The sequence below is a fragment of the Rhinolophus ferrumequinum genome, chromosome 12 (assembly GCF_004115265.2).
Source record: "Rhinolophus ferrumequinum isolate MPI-CBG mRhiFer1 chromosome 12, mRhiFer1_v1.p, whole genome shotgun sequence".
NCBI lineage: Eukaryota > Metazoa > Chordata > Mammalia > Chiroptera > Rhinolophidae > Rhinolophus > Rhinolophus ferrumequinum.
In genome coordinates this window covers 33,062,678-33,080,106 of record NC_046295.1, presented here as the reverse complement: position 1 = coordinate 33,080,106, position 17,429 = coordinate 33,062,678, and the positions used below count along the sequence as shown (strand labels likewise).

Here is a 17,429-nt window from a genome sequence, read left to right as displayed (position 1 = left end):
TATAAATGTACACCAAATATCATTAACAACAAAGACCACCTTAAGGCTATATATTGTTCTAGTAAAAGGAATTCAGGTTTGTTAGACTTTTAAACTGTGAATCATCTGAGATATGAAGACAAACTTTTAAAAACAATTTTTGAGCACTGTATGTGTTACTTAAAGGTATGTGTTACTTAATCCAGTTCTGCATAAAATTTTTCCAAATTTTTCTTTTTATAAGACACATTTGCGGTTCCTTACATAATAAAAAAAAGATAAAAGCCAATTGTCAATGAGAAATACTTGTTTTTGCTGTGGCAAAAAAAAAATGACTGAAATAAGAGATATCACTTCACACCCGTCAGAATGACTGTCATCAATAAATCAACAAACAAGTATCAGTGAAGATGTGGAGAAAAGGGAACCCTTGTGCACTGTTGGTGGGATTGTAAATTGGTGCAACCACTATGGAAAACAGTATAGAGATTCCTCAAAACAATTAAAAATAGAACTACCATATGACCCAGCAATTCCACTTCTGGGTATGTATCGAAAGAAACCCAAGTCACTAAGTAATTCAAAAAGACGTATGCATCCATGTGTTCATTGCAGCTCTATTTACAATAGCCAAGATATGAAAGCATCTAAGCGCCCATAATAGACAAATGGATAAAGAAGCAGTGGTTCATATATACAGTGGAATATTACTCAACCATAAAAAATGAAATTTTGCCATTTGTGCAACATAGATAGACCTAGAGGGAATTATGCTGGGTGATGTAAGTCAGGCAGAGAAAGACAAATACGATATGATTTAACTTATATGTTAAAAACACAATAAATGAACAAACAAAACAGAAACAAAGTCAAAGACACAGATAACATTTTGATGGTTGCCACAGGGTGAGGGGAGGGATGAATGATAAAGGGTAAGGGATTAAGAAGTATAAACTACCAGTCATAAGAACAGTCCCAGGGATGTAAAGTACAGCATAGGGAATTATAGTCGTTAATATTATAATAACTATGGTGTCAGATGGGCACTAGACTTACCAGGGTGATCACAATGTCTAATCACTATGTTGTACACCTGAAATTAATATAATATTTCATGTCAACTGTAAATGAAAGATAAAAAAAGTATTTAAAAAAATGACTGAAATAATACATAGAAACAACACAGCAAAACACTAAAATGCAAGCATCTGCTAGTAAATATTATTGACAATGCAGAGAAAACATTATTAATGATTTTAAGATTAGATATTAATGATTTTAAGAAAAAAACATGCTATGTAGAAGGTTTGCTACATACATTCGTATTCCATACAGAGGTTCCTAGCATAAGTTATATTACGTTCGAGATGGTTTGAATAACAGATACCAGAACAACTGCTTTTCTGAGGGCCGACTGAAGGAAGGATGTACTGGAGAAGATTCATGATCTTTAACAATATCAATGTTTCATGGGAAAACTGTGTACATGCAACCACTGATACACAGTTACTTTGGTGGGAATTTCTAAAATGCACATAAAGAGAACGTTTCAGAGATAGGTCTGCATGTGAAATTCAGTCACAGCATCATACATCAGCAAGTTATTACTGACAAGTAGCTTAACTTAGAATGGCATTATGGGATGTCATCAATCTGGATTTTATTTGTTTTATAAAAGGCCTTAAAGAGATAGTAGACTATTAACAACTTTGTAATAACATGGGACTGTCCTTGAAAATCTTTACAGCAATGAGCCTTTACTGGTTATTTCACAGCAAAGTACTTAGAAGAGCTGCCTCACTTACAAATGAATCATGAAATTTTCTCGTTAAAGATAAGAGTTGTAATTTGCTAAAATTTTCTGTGATGACAAGTAGCTGTCAGAATTACTCTTCCTAGCAGGCATTTTTGAAAAAAATAAACTTAATTTTTCCTTCCAAAGTAAAGATGACTTTTGGTAATGAATGAGAGATGAACTATTTTTCAAAAGAGACTCATGCTATGGCAAGAACATTTTGAAAATGGTTGTTTGAAATATTTCATTGTTACATGATTTTGTTTCTGAAAAATGACATAAAAAGTCTTATATCTGCAAAACTTTAAAAACTTGGGAACATTTTTTTAAAAACCTACCAAAAGAAGAATTTTAGTAATTTTAAACCCATTTCTTAAAAATGTAAAAATGCAACAAAACCTTCTGATTAGTTTCATTCTGATTGGCATCAGAAAAACTGAATGTTTTAACTGAATTTCATGTATTGCATAATGGTAGATCAGTTGAAAAATGATTATTGTGATTTAGCTCAACTCATTTTGCCTTTATTCCATTTGAATTCACATATTTTTGTATGTTTTCAATCCAGCAGCAACAGCCCTCGTAACTAAATATCAAAATAAATTTAACATAGAACCAGACCTTTAAATTACATTATCACCAAATATTAAATCAATATTTTAAATCACATAACTCTATAGGCTTCTATGTGCCATTGGTGAAATATAAAATATTGTTGATTTTCATCCTTATTTCATCTTTTCCTCCTTTTTCAATCATTTTATTTCTTGTTATTACATTATTCCAGACTAAGACTTTTAGTTCAAGAGTGAATACAAGTTTATTTACTTTTGTTTTTTTAAAAAGTATGTTTATTGAATAATTTACATAAAATGAAACATACTCATTTTAAGTGTAAATTTTAATGTGTTTTGATAAATTTTATATATATGTGTGTGTATATATATATTATGTGTGTATGTGTATATATATATGTATCTACCAGCACAATCAAGATATAGAAAATACTCATTCATCACCCCCAAATTTCCTTCATGCCTCTTTAGAGCCAATCCTGCCCTCCTTTCATCGCACCTACCACCACCAGCCTCAGACAACCATCGATCTGCTTTCTGTCACTACAGATTAGTTCCACCTGTTTTAAAATTTCCTATGAATACCTTTATATGCTCTTTTGTATCTGGCTTCTTTTACTCAGCATAATGTCTTTGAGATTAATCCACAGTTATGTGCATAAGTGATTTATTCATTTTTATTGCTTAAAAGTAATATTTTACTTTTTTTTTATTTTGGATATACAATTGGTTTGTCCTTTTACCAATTGATGGGCATTTGGGTTGTTTCCAGGTTTTCATATACAAATCTTTGTGTAAATAGATATTTTCATTTCTCTTAGGTAAATGCCAACGAGTGAATTGCTGGGTCATAGGGGGAGTGCATGTTTAACTGTATGAGAAACTGCCCAATTGTTTTTGAAAGTTCTTGTGTCATTTTACATTCCCACCAATAATGTTCAGGGGTCCCACTGGCTTTCTTGTCAGCCTTTTAAGTTTTTGTTATTTGTGGGTGTATAGCAGTATGATATCATTTTAACTTTGGAGTATGTTTATAATGTACATAATATGTGAGTACACTAGTACACATATCATTTAAAAAATGAATCAGTATGTTGATGGGATAGCTGAAAATGTTCGCCAATCTACACAACCAGAACCTCGCAGATACATATACACAGTAAAGACCAGGTCCCTGCCCTAAGTGCTGGCCATTCTGAAGCCTAGGAAGTTGCTTTTTCAGACATTACGTTATGGAGGTTTTGAGGTTTAAAATGTATTTTTAAGAAGCACTTAGGGAGGAGAGAGAACAATTTCCTGCTTTCTGTTCTAAGTTTGGAACCTGTTAGCAGAGGCTGCCTGTCCACTGGGGCAGAGAGGAGACTGGGCCATGTGTTTCTGCTCGAGTAGTGTACCGCCCGTGGTGCCAGCTTTGGTTTTCCTCGTGATTGAAGTTCATCTGCACAGAGGGTGACCCTAAAGAAAAACACGTTTCCCCTTCCAGCATTGCCCCAGGAGGCGGCTGGGGTCCAGCAGTTTCTTGGGCACTTTACTTGCCATTCACTCTAACGTGTAGGGATACTCATCTGTCATTTCACGGCTTGTTGGCAGAAAAGCAGCAGTGCAAATGCCAAGAAGCCTCAGCAGTAAGTCCGTTTCACGCAGGTCAGATTCCCAGTAATATGCACAGTGTGAGGGTTTAATCAGAGAATCGTGTGGTATTGCTGCTTCTGCCTCAGAGCAGCAGACTTTTTTTTTTTTTTTTTTTTTTTTTTTTGCTTTTCAAGAAAGCCCTTTTCAGGTAGCTATTAGGTTGTTGAATGAGGAACTGCACAAAAGAAACGCCGGCTCCTTGTGGTCTTTCAGATCATTAAAAAGTAACCCAGGTGACAAAACCAGTTATCATTTCCTCGGCTACAGTAGATGAAAAGAGCAAGATTGGACACCAATCTGAGGCTACATGACGGCCGAACCATCAGCCCAGAGCAAAAGAGGGTTTATCAATTCTGTGGAAAATAGGCAAAGTGATTACTTCGTATTGTGTAGGTACGCCAACCTGTTGATTTGACTGAATTTTTTGCTCTTTAGACATTGGTCTGGTCTTGAGGAGTCTCACACAGCCAAACGCCGATCTTGGATTTTTTTTTTTTCTTTCTTGTGAGACTTCCTATGGGGTGAAACCCTTGAGCTACCTGAAACTGGCTAGATAAAGTAAAGTTGAGCTCAGGACGGGGAGAGTGTCAAGCAAATTCACTGCTACGCTTGAAGGGACTTCTGAGACACCAACACATTTTTAGCAATGATTAGTAATCAACCGTCTGAACGCTTTTGCATTTCATTCCCTGGTAGTGCTCAAATGATACCTTTCTTATTTAGGCGAATTTAAATTACAGTCTGTCCCAACCTCCCTGCTCTGCTTGCCAAGAAAATATGTGGCCTAATCACAATTCTCTTAAAATGTATAGCTGCCAGGGCAGAAAAATGTTTTAGGTCAAGGAGTACTTTCTGCAAACATGCTGCTTGTCTCTTTAAATGCCCAGAATCAAACTGGCCCTTTGAAAGGGGCTGACAACAGCTACAAACAATGGGGGCTGTGAGGGGTGAAGGAAGGAACAAGAAAGTGAGTGGCTATGAGTAGATTTCAGAAGTTGCACGGTGAGCTAAGGAGTTGCTTGAATTATGGTTTCCATATCGAGATGACAGATATGGCCATGTTGGAAATAAGGACAACTTCCCGTGGCAGAGGAAACATAGGTACCTGTGGATTCAGGCAAGCCCCTTAACTTCTCTAAGGCCCCTCGATAAACTGAGGAAATTGGACATCGGTTTCAAAAATGTTTTTTTGGCCTCTCGACCCTTTTTCAAATGAAAGTTGATCCAGAATCCCAATAAGTAAAACAGATAAAAGGGGTGTTGCTATCTTAACAATCAAGGAAATACCAATAAAAACCATAATGAGATATCACTTCACGCCTATCAGGATGACTATTTCTAAAAAATAGCAAAAAGATAACAATTATTGGTGAAGATGTGGAGAAATTGGAATCCTTATACACTGTTGGTGGGAATACAGAATGGTACAGCTGCTATGGAAAATATTGTGGAGTTCCCACAAAAAATTAAAAAAAAAAAAACTATCATAGGATCCAACAACTCCACTTCTGAGTGGAGTTGAAAGCAGAAGAATTGAAAACAGGATCTTGAAGAAATATCAGCACACACATGTTCATAGCAGCATTATTCACAATAGCCAAGACATTGAAACAACCCAAATGTCCATCAATAGATGAATGGATAAAGAAAATGTGGTATATACCGTGTTTCCCCAAAAACAAGACCTAGCCGGACCATCAGCTCTAATGCGTCTTTTGGAACAAAAATTAATATAAGACCCAGTATTATATCATATTGTATTATATTATATTATACCCGGTCTTACATTATATTAAAATAAGACTGGGTCTTATATTAATTTTTGCTCCAAAAAAAAAAAAAAAACACACACACAAAAACGCATTAGAGCTGATGGTCCAGCTAGGTTTTATTTTCAGGGAAATCTGGTACATACAACAGATTATTCAGCCTTAAAAAAAGGAAATCCTGCCATTTGCAACATGAATGAACCTAGAGGACACAATGCTAAATGAAATAAGACAATTACAAAAGGATAAATACTGCATGATTCCACTTATAATAAGTACCCAAATAGACTCATAGAAATAGAGCATAGAGTGGTGGTTGCCAGGGCCAGAGGAATGGGAAATGGAAAATTGTTTTACAGTGAGTATAAAGTTTCTGTTATGCAAGGTGAATGAGCTCTAGAGATCTTGTGTATAACAGCATTTATAGTAAACAATGAGGTATTGTGTACTTTAAAATATGTTAAGCGTATATATCTCATGCTAAGTGTTCCATCAAAAAAAATCCAACAAAACAAAAAGCATACAAATGGAAATGTAAGAACACAAAGAAAGTTTTGGAGGTGATGGATATGTTTAATGCCGTGGTAGTGGTGACGTTATTATGGGTGCATGCACACGTACAAACTCTTCAAGATGCATATATTAACTGTTTGTAACTCTAAAGATCAATTATACCTCAATAAAGCTAAGAATAAAAGGGTGGAAGGCTTTCCTGTATTATTCTGGTGGGCCCAATATAATCGCAAAGGAGGGTAAGAGGAAGAGGAGACATGATGATGAAAACAGAAGTCAGAATGATGTAGCCACTAGCCAAGTAATGTGGGCAGCCTCCAAAGGCTAAAAGAGGTAAGGAACAAATTATCTCCTAGAGCCTCCAGAAAGGACACAGTTCTGTGACACCTTGATTTTTAATTCCATAACACCAATTTCAGATTTCTTACCTCCCAACTGTAACGTAATAAATTTGTGTTAAGCCACTACATTTGTGTTTGTTATAGCAGCCATAGGAAACTAATACACTTTGTCAAGTTCACATGGCCGGCCAGCCATTAGGCTGCAGATCAGGAATACAACTTCACACTATTTGAACCTGCATTTTCAGTTCTAATCCTGGCAAAGGTGTTTAGGGCCTACCCTACAGGGAAGTGAGTGCTGAGTGAGAAGAGGCGTGGATATTCCCTCCCAAGTTGTCTTCTTGCCTTGTCAATCATTAATCCAGCTACAAGAAGGGTTCTTATTTCCTGGATGGGGTTTTGTGGCATTTTGCACGGACCACTTTAAGTTGCTCCTCTGTTAAGTGTGTTATTAGCTGATTTTTGCTAATGGAGGAAAATTTCCTTCTTACGTGGCAGACCTATCTGTCTGTTTCAATGCATCACGACAGATTTCTAAAGAAGAGTAAGATGGCGTTTCTCCTGGCTCCTGGATGAACTATCTACATGTGTAGGTGCTCCAGCATTTAGTCAAACACGAGGTGTGATCAAACAATACGGTGAATGTTTGAATAAAAAAATTTACTGTGTTTCCCTGAAAATAAGACCAGACAATCAGCTTTAATGCATCTTTTGGAGCAAGAATTAATATAAGACCGGGTCTTATTTTACTATAAGACTGGGTATAATATAATACCGGTCTTATATTAATTTTTGCTCCAAAAGATCATTAGGGGTGATTGTCCAGCTAGATCTTATTTTCAGGGAAAGACGGTATTACAGTAAAAGACACATTGCCATTATTCCCCTTCAAAATACTCCCCCTCACTTCAAACACACTTATCCCATCATTCTTGCCCCTTTAAGAAACAGTTCTAGAAGACCTCTCATCCGTGTCTTTAGTTGTGCTGTCGTAGCTGCCTCCATGTCCTGAATCATTTTGACTTTGGGGAAGAGCCAAAAATTGCATGGGGCCAGATCCAGTGAATAAGGTGGATGAGGACACACTGTAATGTTTTTCATTTGACAGAAATTGCCATATACCAGAAGCAACGTGTGACAGGGAGCGTTGTCATGATGGAGGATGATTTACAGCGCACTTTAAAAAACACCTTCTCTCAACCATAGCTCACACCTGACTGCACCGAACAAGTTGAAACTTGTCACACAATTACTAAGGCTTGATGCACCAGTTCCTGTATTGAAGATCCCTGCCTTTCCAGCTAGATGGCTCTCAGCAGCAGCATTCATCATATTTTGTGATCACAACGGAAAGGCTCCGTGTCTCACATCACTTCTGGTATAAGGCAATTTCTGTCAAATAAAAACATTAGGATCAAACCGGCAACCTTGGTGTTATCAGCACCATGCTCTAAGCAACTGAGCTATCTGGCCACCCTTAAAGGTAAATGTTTTGAATCGATTCAGGATGTGGAGGCAGCCACAACAGCACAACTAAAGACACTCACGAAAGAGGACTTCCAGAACTGCTTCAGAAAGTGGCAAGAATGATGGCATAAGTGTGTTCGAAGTGAAGGGGAGAGTGTTGAGGGGGATTAATGGCAATGTGCCTTTTAGTGTAATAAATTTTTTTAATTTAAATATTCACTGTATTTTTTTTTAATCACACCTCATATTTACCTCTTCACCTGCTAAGGAACCACTTGCCCTTGCTTACCTGCATGTTCCAGAAGGGGGTGGCAGTGAGGACTTGTGTATCACAAACTGTGTCCCCTCTGGATGACCTAACTTTTCCAAAGTTCTTCTTTATTTGTAACATGGGGATATCTGCTCCAAGATGACACAGATGCTTCCTGAAGATCTATGAGTTTATAGATGTGGAAATGCATTCTATACTGTAAAACTTCACCTATGGAAAATGTTTATTATGGTTTCCTTAACAGATTATTACCACCTTTTAACTGCATTGTCAATATGAAAATAAAGTGTTGATGGGCTAGATGGAATTTTCTGACTCACACACTCAGTGTCTGTGGGAGAGTAAGAAGGAAGTAGAAGTTAGCTATTGGAGTTACTAAAGAAGCTGGAGAAAAACCCTAGCTCAAAGAGTAGAGATCAGAATAAATTCATATTAGAAAACTCCAAAGGTTATGTTCTTTCTAGTGTCCAAGAATAAAAATTGGCCTTCAAAGCATTTGTACAGAGATTATCAACACATTTAAGGTGAGGAATCCCACAAGAACCTAAGGGGTTTAAAAAAATCTCATTGTTGGCAATAAGAGGTGAAAAACGAAAATAGGAGGATTTCACTTCTCATTCTTCCGCATTCAATTCAAAGTGCACCTCTTCTCTGATGGCTTCCCTAAGCAGCCCAGCTGATGGGAACTGTTCCCTGCAGTTGTACTTCTCATCTCTGCTATTCATATGCACAGGGCACTCCTTGTCTTGTGTCAAGTTTCACCTGCTTGAAACCCAACTGGATTGTAAACTACTCGAGGGAAGAGATCCTGTCTTATATCTGCTCTGTGTCCTCACAGGGCTTAGAATAATAGTACAGAACATATCAGATCAGGTGACGTACTCAGTTTCTAGAAAGTTTTTGCTCAAACCTAAAACACACAACAAATTGCCCTGTGGCCTTGCCTCAGCTTTTAGCATCACCCTACTGGCTCCAACAATTCAAATTATTTTCCTTGATTTACTAGTGTTATCTTTATTCTCCATCAGCTTCCTGTCTGTAGCCCAGAGTTAGGATCCTAAACCTTGAACTTGTAGTACTTCCTGTGGCATACCATACAGATCCTTCTTTCAGGACCAAGGCACTTGTTCTTCCAGCTGCTGGTAATGTTGGCAGATAATGGCTCTCAGGTGAGTCTTATTCTAGAAACTTTCCTCAGCCCAAGAGAGCCATCTTACCAAAGTCACAACCCTTCCTGTGAGAGCATACATCAAAAAATGTAGAATATAAAGACACTTGCCTCAAGGTCGTTCAAATCATAAGGGCTCCCCCAGCTCAAGAATTCCCTGCGGGATTGACTAAGCTCTTTATTACAACAATATTGTAGCTTAACTCCTCCCTCTGTCCAATTCTATCCTGCTTCCTTCACTTCCCCACAGGTCAGGTTCCTGGGATTCCTCTGCAATAAACTTCCTGCATGCAAATCTCTGTTTCCTAGGGAACTTGCTCTATGACAGACCTTACACATTAATAAGGGAAGGATAAACAATGCCCACAGCTAGAGGGATTGGGGAGTGCTGCCTCACCTAACGTCAAGCCGTTCCAGTCTGGCCATGGCTGCCAATACCTGGCAGTGAACACAGCCATCAGCCTGGCTGTCATATGCCAGAAAAGTGAAGTTTGGCCACCTGTGTCCTCTCCATCAGTGCTGCCCACTAGAACTTTCTGCAGTGATGGACATGTTCTATATCTGCGCTGTCCAGTATGATAGCCATTAGCCATTTGTGGATACTAAGAACTTGACATGTGGCTGGTGTGACTAAGGAATTGACTGCTTTAATATATGATTCATAGTTAAACATAAATAGCCACATGTGTCTAGTGGCTCTGTATTGGACAGATCAGCCCTAGATTAGGAATCCAGCGGGTCCAGAAAAGCAGTGTCACAAAAGCTCCTATTCCACCTGCCTTTACTTCTGCCATGACCCAGAAGGACTTGGTCTGACGCCATAAAAGTCATCCTAATGAGGAATATATAGGAACCACGTGTGAGGAAAGCCTAATTATTAAGCAGCCTCAAAATGATTGTGAACACTGTTAAATCCAAGTGCCAGAGAGCTTAGCTGTAAGTTTCAGTTGATTACAATACATAAATCTACACAGGACCGCTCACTCTCCTAGTCTTTCATTCTCCTGGCCCTTCAGTTTATCATCTAGATGGAGAGATAGGACATGTATTTGTGTACAATTTTAAATTAAGAAATACCCCCCTCATTGACTGTATATGTGTATAGATTTGATTAATGCCTTTTTCTTTTCCATTTGGTCCATTCATAAACAAGAAAGGAAAAAAGAGCAAGAGAGAGCTGCCATTTTGACGTGAGAAGGCTCACAGTTTGGAAACCTATGGAAGACCTTTAGTTCTGCCTTGTTCCTTGAACAAGGATGATCTCTTATTACTGACTTAGAAATGTCACATGGAGCCCAAGGTGAGAGCACGGGGCTGCACCTGGGAGAGTTTTTCCCCACCATCCTGCAAAAAATTGACTGAACATGCATGCCCTCCAGACAAGGAATCATTCACATCACCTTGCCATCTGAGAGTCGGCCCTTACAAAATCAGGCTGAGCCACTGAATGCAACTGAAATTGAATTCAATGCAATTTGAAACTATTCTGTTTACTTAGAGCCTAGAAGCCTGGAGTGAGAAGAAGAATCCAGGGACAGGCGATGGTAGTTAAATTTGTACATTTTTCTTTCTTGTTGCAATTTTATCTTTTCCGAGCAATTTAATGAAGACTCCAGAGGAAAGAATTAAATGTCTGCTGGTTCAATTACCAAATAATGAAAAGGTCGAAAGGAGCACCATGCACTGTATGCTGAGCTGCTATAAAAGCCTATTCTTAGAGTGAATATCTTTTGTGTGCTGTTCACACTCGCATTTTGCCACCCACAAATAGTACAGAAGAGTGTCACTGAAAGAAGCAGAAACCAAGAGCTGGCACAGATCGTCCTGAGCCAGGGTGAAAGGGCCTTAGCCCACGGGGAGTATCTCATGACACCCACAGCAGAAGCAAGGGATGTGACAGAGGCCACGGTTTGCATCAAGAGGGACCAGCTGTCATCAAGTGCAGATTTTGAGAAGATTCTAATCATCCTTAGTCCTGAATGCATTTTAAACTAGCCTGTCCTTGGGGCTACACCCAGGGCAGTTTTTCTGGGAAAAAGGGTCTTGCCAGGAAGAATTTCAAGGACTCCTGTAGTCCGCACAGCATCTGGAAAGCTACCCCTGACCTCAACCTGCCCCAGCTGCACACAGGAAAGAAAGATTACGGCAATAACGCATCCTCTACAGAAGCTAAAACCAAAGATAAAATAACACTGTGGTGCTTTGGAATTCATTAGAAAGTTGGTTTTGAAATTTCAAAAATCAAGTCCCTTTGGAAATACTACGAGAAAAGAGGCAGTTAAGTATAGACTCTTGTCACCTCAATGCCCATGGTGACAGTCTCCCGGCCCGTGCTGGGGTCTCCCAATACCTTTTAACCGGTAACATCAAAAGACTCAGGGACATGTCAGTGTGCAGCTTCTTTTTCACCTTAAAATAGGTTCTTCTTTGGTTATATAACAGTCTCATTCATAGGAAATATACACTGAAGTGTTTAAGAATAAAGGGTTCTGATGCATATAACTGATTCACAGAAAAAAGTGTGTATATCTCTATCTCTATCTCCAAATATGCAAATATCCACACACATGTGTGTATACATATTTGTGTGTGTGTGTGTGTGTGTGTGTGTGTGTGTGTGTGTGTGTGGTGAGAGAGGAGCAAGAGTAAATTATAAAGCAAATGGAGGTAATATGTGAACAACAGGTGAATCCAGGTAAAGAGAATTGGGGTAGACTGAACTATTTTTTTTTTTTTACAACTTAGTTGTGAATTTCAAATCATTTCCAAGTTTTAAATAGTTTAAGAAGTTTTCAATACTTTAAAAAAGTTTTAAATGTCTGACTTATTTTGCTTAGCATAATAATCTCAAGATCCATCCATGTTGTCACAAGTGGCAGTATTTCATCTTTTTCATGGCTGAGTAGTATTCCACTGAGACAGAAAAAGTCAAGAACCATGACTTCACTCATGTGGAAAACTGAAAACAACAAAGAAACAAAATAAACAAACAAAGAAACAAAAACTCATAGACACAGACTATAGTTTAGTGGTTTAGATGGGGGTAAAAGGGATCACATACATGTGGAAGGAAGGAGAACGGACTCTGGATAGTGAGCACACAATGTGCTATATAGATGATGTATTGTAGAAATGTGCACTTGAAACCTATATATTATAATTTTACTAACCATTGTTACCCCAATAAATTTAATTAGAAAAAAGAAAACAAAGTTTTCAATGTTAAGTTCACTCCCTTTTCTTCTTCTCTGTGTTGGCTTCCTGCTAGAAGCCTTTATAATGACACAGCGGCAACACTCTGGGTAAAAATGTCTATGAGGGTAGCCCTACTTTGTGAGAAGGCAACAATCCTGCTGCTGTGTTCAATCAGGATGAGAATTCTCTTGGAGAAACGAATCAGAGACAGTTCTAGAACGACTCCTCCCATAGTGTGCTGGTGATTACTGAGAGTTTTTGCTGGGGATGGAGACAGGATTATGGCTAGGGAATGCAAGAACATTCTAGCTAATTTCTTCCTCTCTTCCCTAAAAAATTTTTACAAGCAAGGGTATTAGTTTTTAAGGTTTTTTGTTTTTTTTTTTTGGTTTTTTAGTGTGTGCTTTTTTTAAGGAGGGCACAGCTCAAAGTGGTCCATGCAGGGATTGAACCGGCAACCTTGGTGTTAATAGTAACACACTCTAACAAACTGAGCTGATCAGCTGCCCTAGATTTTTAAGTTTTTAAAAATAACTACCTAATGTGTCTCAATCTACCTTAAAACATATGAAAAAACAAACTATAGGAGACAAGAAAAATCCCTAATTTATTTATGCCAGTCTTTTTTTGGGGGTGAGGATAGGTGTGTCTGATACAAGAGACAACAGGATCAAGCTCTTATTAGAATAAAAGATCTTTGAATATAGGAATAACCTTCATCATTACTGTTTCTCTTATGTTCTCCAACAAACACAATCGTGGATGCAGCTGAATGTAGATAAGATTAATGAATGAGCAGCACCTGAGACAAAGGTTGACTGAATCTCTTCACCATTAAGAACACATTTTAAGATCTATTAAAATCTATGCATAGCCATTTTTCTCTGTGGGATTCTCTGGAAGGTTTTATTCTCTTATTTTTCTCTCTCTCTTTTTTTATTTAGAATGCCATATTTAAAGTGTATTAGGACCATAAAGAAAAAGGTGAGGTACAAACTGGGAGAAGATATTTTCCACACAAGTAACTAAATAGAATTAATATCCAGATACAGAAATCATTTCTACAAATGAATTCAAATTAGAAAAACAATTCAAAAGAAAAATTGTGAAAAACTTAACAGGTATTCCACAGAAGAGAAAGCAGAAGTGGCCAAAACACTTTGTAAAGATGCTCAAAGTCATTAGTAAGCAGAAATACAAATCAGAACCACAAATATCATGTCATAAACACCAGAGTGGCAAAAATTCCAAAGCCTGCCAATATCAAGTGCTGACCAAGTTGTAGAACCATGGTGCTCTCTTTACTTCTAGAGGGAGGAGAAACTGGTACAACCACTTTGGAAAACAATTTGGCATTACAGGGCAGAATGGAAGGTATGCATGCCCTCTGACCCAATAATTCTACTGCTGGGTATATACTGAGAAACTCTAGCTAGGATGCAGTGGGGATTATGTCAAGCATATTCATAACAACACTTTTATAATGGAAGCCATCCAAAGTCTGCCAACAGCACAGGGGACTCATAGCTTGAAGCATTTCATACATCATAACACTATCTTATCACTGAGGATGAATAAAGAACAGCTCTATGCATCAACAAAATGACGGTCGGGAACATAATGTTGGTTTTCAAAAAAGCAAATGGCAGAAGAACACATAGATTATGATTCCATTTTTGGACAGTTCATAAGGATTTGTTTTTAGGGATAGAAACATATGTAGTAAAACTACAAAGAACAACAAGAGAATGACGAACAAAAATTCAAGATGGTAGTTATCTCTGTTTAGAGCAGAAAGGAGAAATGATAAGGAAAAGACACATGGACCTTTAATGGAAACGCTAATAGTCTATTTCTTAAAAGAGGTAGTGGGCACATGTCATGCAGGGCGGCCTGTGGGGTCTCTGGTCCTGTTCCCCACATAAGAACGCAGTATATGGTGAGGCCAAAAAGGAACACCCGTGGAGCCATACATACGGGAGCCACTATAGTCTCACTGGTGGCTGGTTTGGAGAAACAGGAGCTACACCATCCACAACCCTCACTCTGCCGCTTGCTAGCTCAGCCACCATCTCCTTGCTAGCCCCCATTTTCTGCTCGCATAGCCACGGCAGTTATATTAGTGGCCAATGGCTCACTGATTACAGCTGACGGCCAACTAGCCACAGCTGATGGCCATCCAATCACAGTTGATGGCCATTTACTATCTGAGCCAGCACCTTTCCATGTGAGGCCGAGAGCCTGGAAACTGCACTCCTAGCTCTGTCCCCACAGCACACATTCATTGTATTGTTATTCTTTACACTGTATACATTTAGCAAATACTCTTTTGTGTGTACCCAATACTTAATAACAATTAACAACGACTTTTAAGAATTGTTAAAGAAGCAAAACCCGAAAATTTTTATCCAAGACTCGTTGGAAGAAGAAAAAAGAGTGCAACGACATGCCAGCCAAGAGGCCCTGGCAGTGTTTCCTTCCAAGCACGCCCACTGGGCTACTTGTCTCAGTCCCGCTTTGCTCACTGAATCCATAACCAACCGTCACTCAGAGCTACCCGTGGTCCTGGGTTGGAGGAAAGTTTCAGGTGTCATCAAAAGCAGCAGCCAAGCTTTCCTCTCTCTCTGTGATGCTATCCCTCATTAAAGTGCAGGCCTCCTCCAGGTGTGAACGACAACACATCACCCTGTTCACATGTGTCCATGCACACATCTCTGCAGCTTGGTTGGGTTATTACAGATCACTGAAAGCCATTATTGTCCGACTCCTGACTGACTTATTCTCTAATATTTGTACACATTTCATAACGATAACAGAGCACTATATCTAAAGCAAAGCATCTCCCTGTCCTCCAATCAGAACCTGAAATCTGAAAAAGCTTCTTGAAACAGAGCCCTGTCTGTGCTCCACCATGTAGCAATAGCCCCTTAAACCAAAAGTCAAATTTAAAGTGAGTGGTGCAGCGATTGTCGGTACAGCACTTAAGAAAAAAAAAATAAACCTGGCTCCTGGGAAGTCTGACCCTCACCTTTAGTAGGTCATTAAAGATAAGAAAACATTTATCCTCCCTGGGCCCACCTGCAGCCCAGTGGATGGGGAGGAAGAAAGTTGTGTTATATTTTCAGTATCGTGAAATTTTTAAAATAATTGTTTTAATATCAATTACTACAGTGAAGTCAGTCTCCTTCGCCAGTAACATCCCAAAAGGAAAAAAAAAATCAAACTGGTAAAAACATTTTTTTTTCTAAATTACCTACCTGGAAGAGTCCATCACTAATTTCCTGGAAGCTTACAGAAGACCTAGTTAGTAGCTGTTGTAAAAATACCACTTACCTCAGCATATTGTGCTACTGAACTGGCTTCCACTGCATAGACTCTCTTAGCTCCTGCCTGTACAGCAAAAAATGACAGTATGCCTGATCCACAACCAACATCTAGAACAATCTGGAAGGAAAGGAGAAGACAGAAAAGGGGTGAAAACACAAACAGGTACTTGGCTGCTGGTACCACACTAACTCTGAGCATTGAGATCCGACTTAGGTAAAGTGCTAGCTTTGATATTTACAAGTGGTCTTACCTGGGCCAAGGTAGGAATGACTGTGAGCCTCCTTTTTTCACTTATGTTAAACAGGGTTATTATATCTACTTTCTCAGGTTTGCCATAAAGATTAAGTAATATGAAGTGTACATGTAGCACCTGGCACAGAACTGGTGTTTTTTTCAAATTGTTATTATTATTATTACAAGTTCTTTGTAACATGGATTGTTTTTAGGAAGTTCAGGGCCAAGAAAAGTAGTATCATGAATGTGCTTGCTTAGCAAATCTGTCAACATGAACAAAATGAAAGCTGTCTCAAATCGTTTTTAGAATTATACTCATATATATTATATGTGTGTGTGTGTGTATGTATAAAATATTGAGAAATAACTGAAGAAAAAGTCTTTAAAAGTCCCAACGTGAGGTATGTGCTTTTTTACCAGCCCCTCTCCACAAAGTGGGGGAAGTTTATATGGAGGGAAGGAAGTTATTAAGGCAGTGGGCAGATGGAATTTACAGAAGCTTTTCTTCTATTCTTTGTGTTCAGACCTGGGACTTTTAAGTCAAGAAAACCACCATTCACTGGCACAAAAGATCCAACACTTGGACCTACATGCTACAGGCAAGAGGTGCAGGGTACATAATGGACCCCTCTCCCCAAACACTGCTGAAGCCGAGGCCTTGTCTGATCATTGAAATTTCAGGTTATTGTATTTCTATCTCATCAGTGACTTTTACTTTTAAGCATCTTTTAGAACTAGCTTTAAGTAAGCCATTTTGCTTGGCTCTACATCCTTACAATAAATAAACGTATGAGTAGACAGTATTATTATGTCCACTTTCTAGAGGATAAAACTGAAAATCAGAGACACTGAACAACCAGCCCAAGTTCACCTAGTAGTAAGCACAGGAGCTAAGCGTTGAATCTGGACAGTTCTACCTTCCAAGTTCATGTTCCACAAAATCATACACTGCTTACCTAAATTCACCTTTATAAATATGACATTTTAACACAGCAATACCGATAGGTAATGTTTGACAAGGAAAAAAAATACTACTTTTTGAAGGAAAACTTAGCTAATTTTTTCTTTTTTTAACTTTGATGGCAGGAAAGATTTTCCAAAAAGTAGGAAATATCAAGAGGTTGCGTGCCTGCGCGTGCGTGTGTTAATTGCAACATCACACT

The 17,429-nt window shown here is 38.4% G+C and overlaps 1 protein-coding gene across 1 annotated transcript in view; it reads right to left on the bottom strand.

Moving 5' to 3' along the window:
- LOC117031516 (histone-arginine methyltransferase CARM1-like) overlaps positions 1-17,429 on the bottom strand; it is a 223,458-nt gene that overhangs the window by 64,613 nt on the left and 141,416 nt on the right. The window contains exon 5 of the mRNA XM_033122012.1: positions 16,039-16,149. Within this exon, the coding sequence (XP_032977903.1) occupies positions 16,039-16,149 (111 nt within the window). The remainder of the gene's footprint in view (positions 1-16,038; positions 16,150-17,429) is intronic.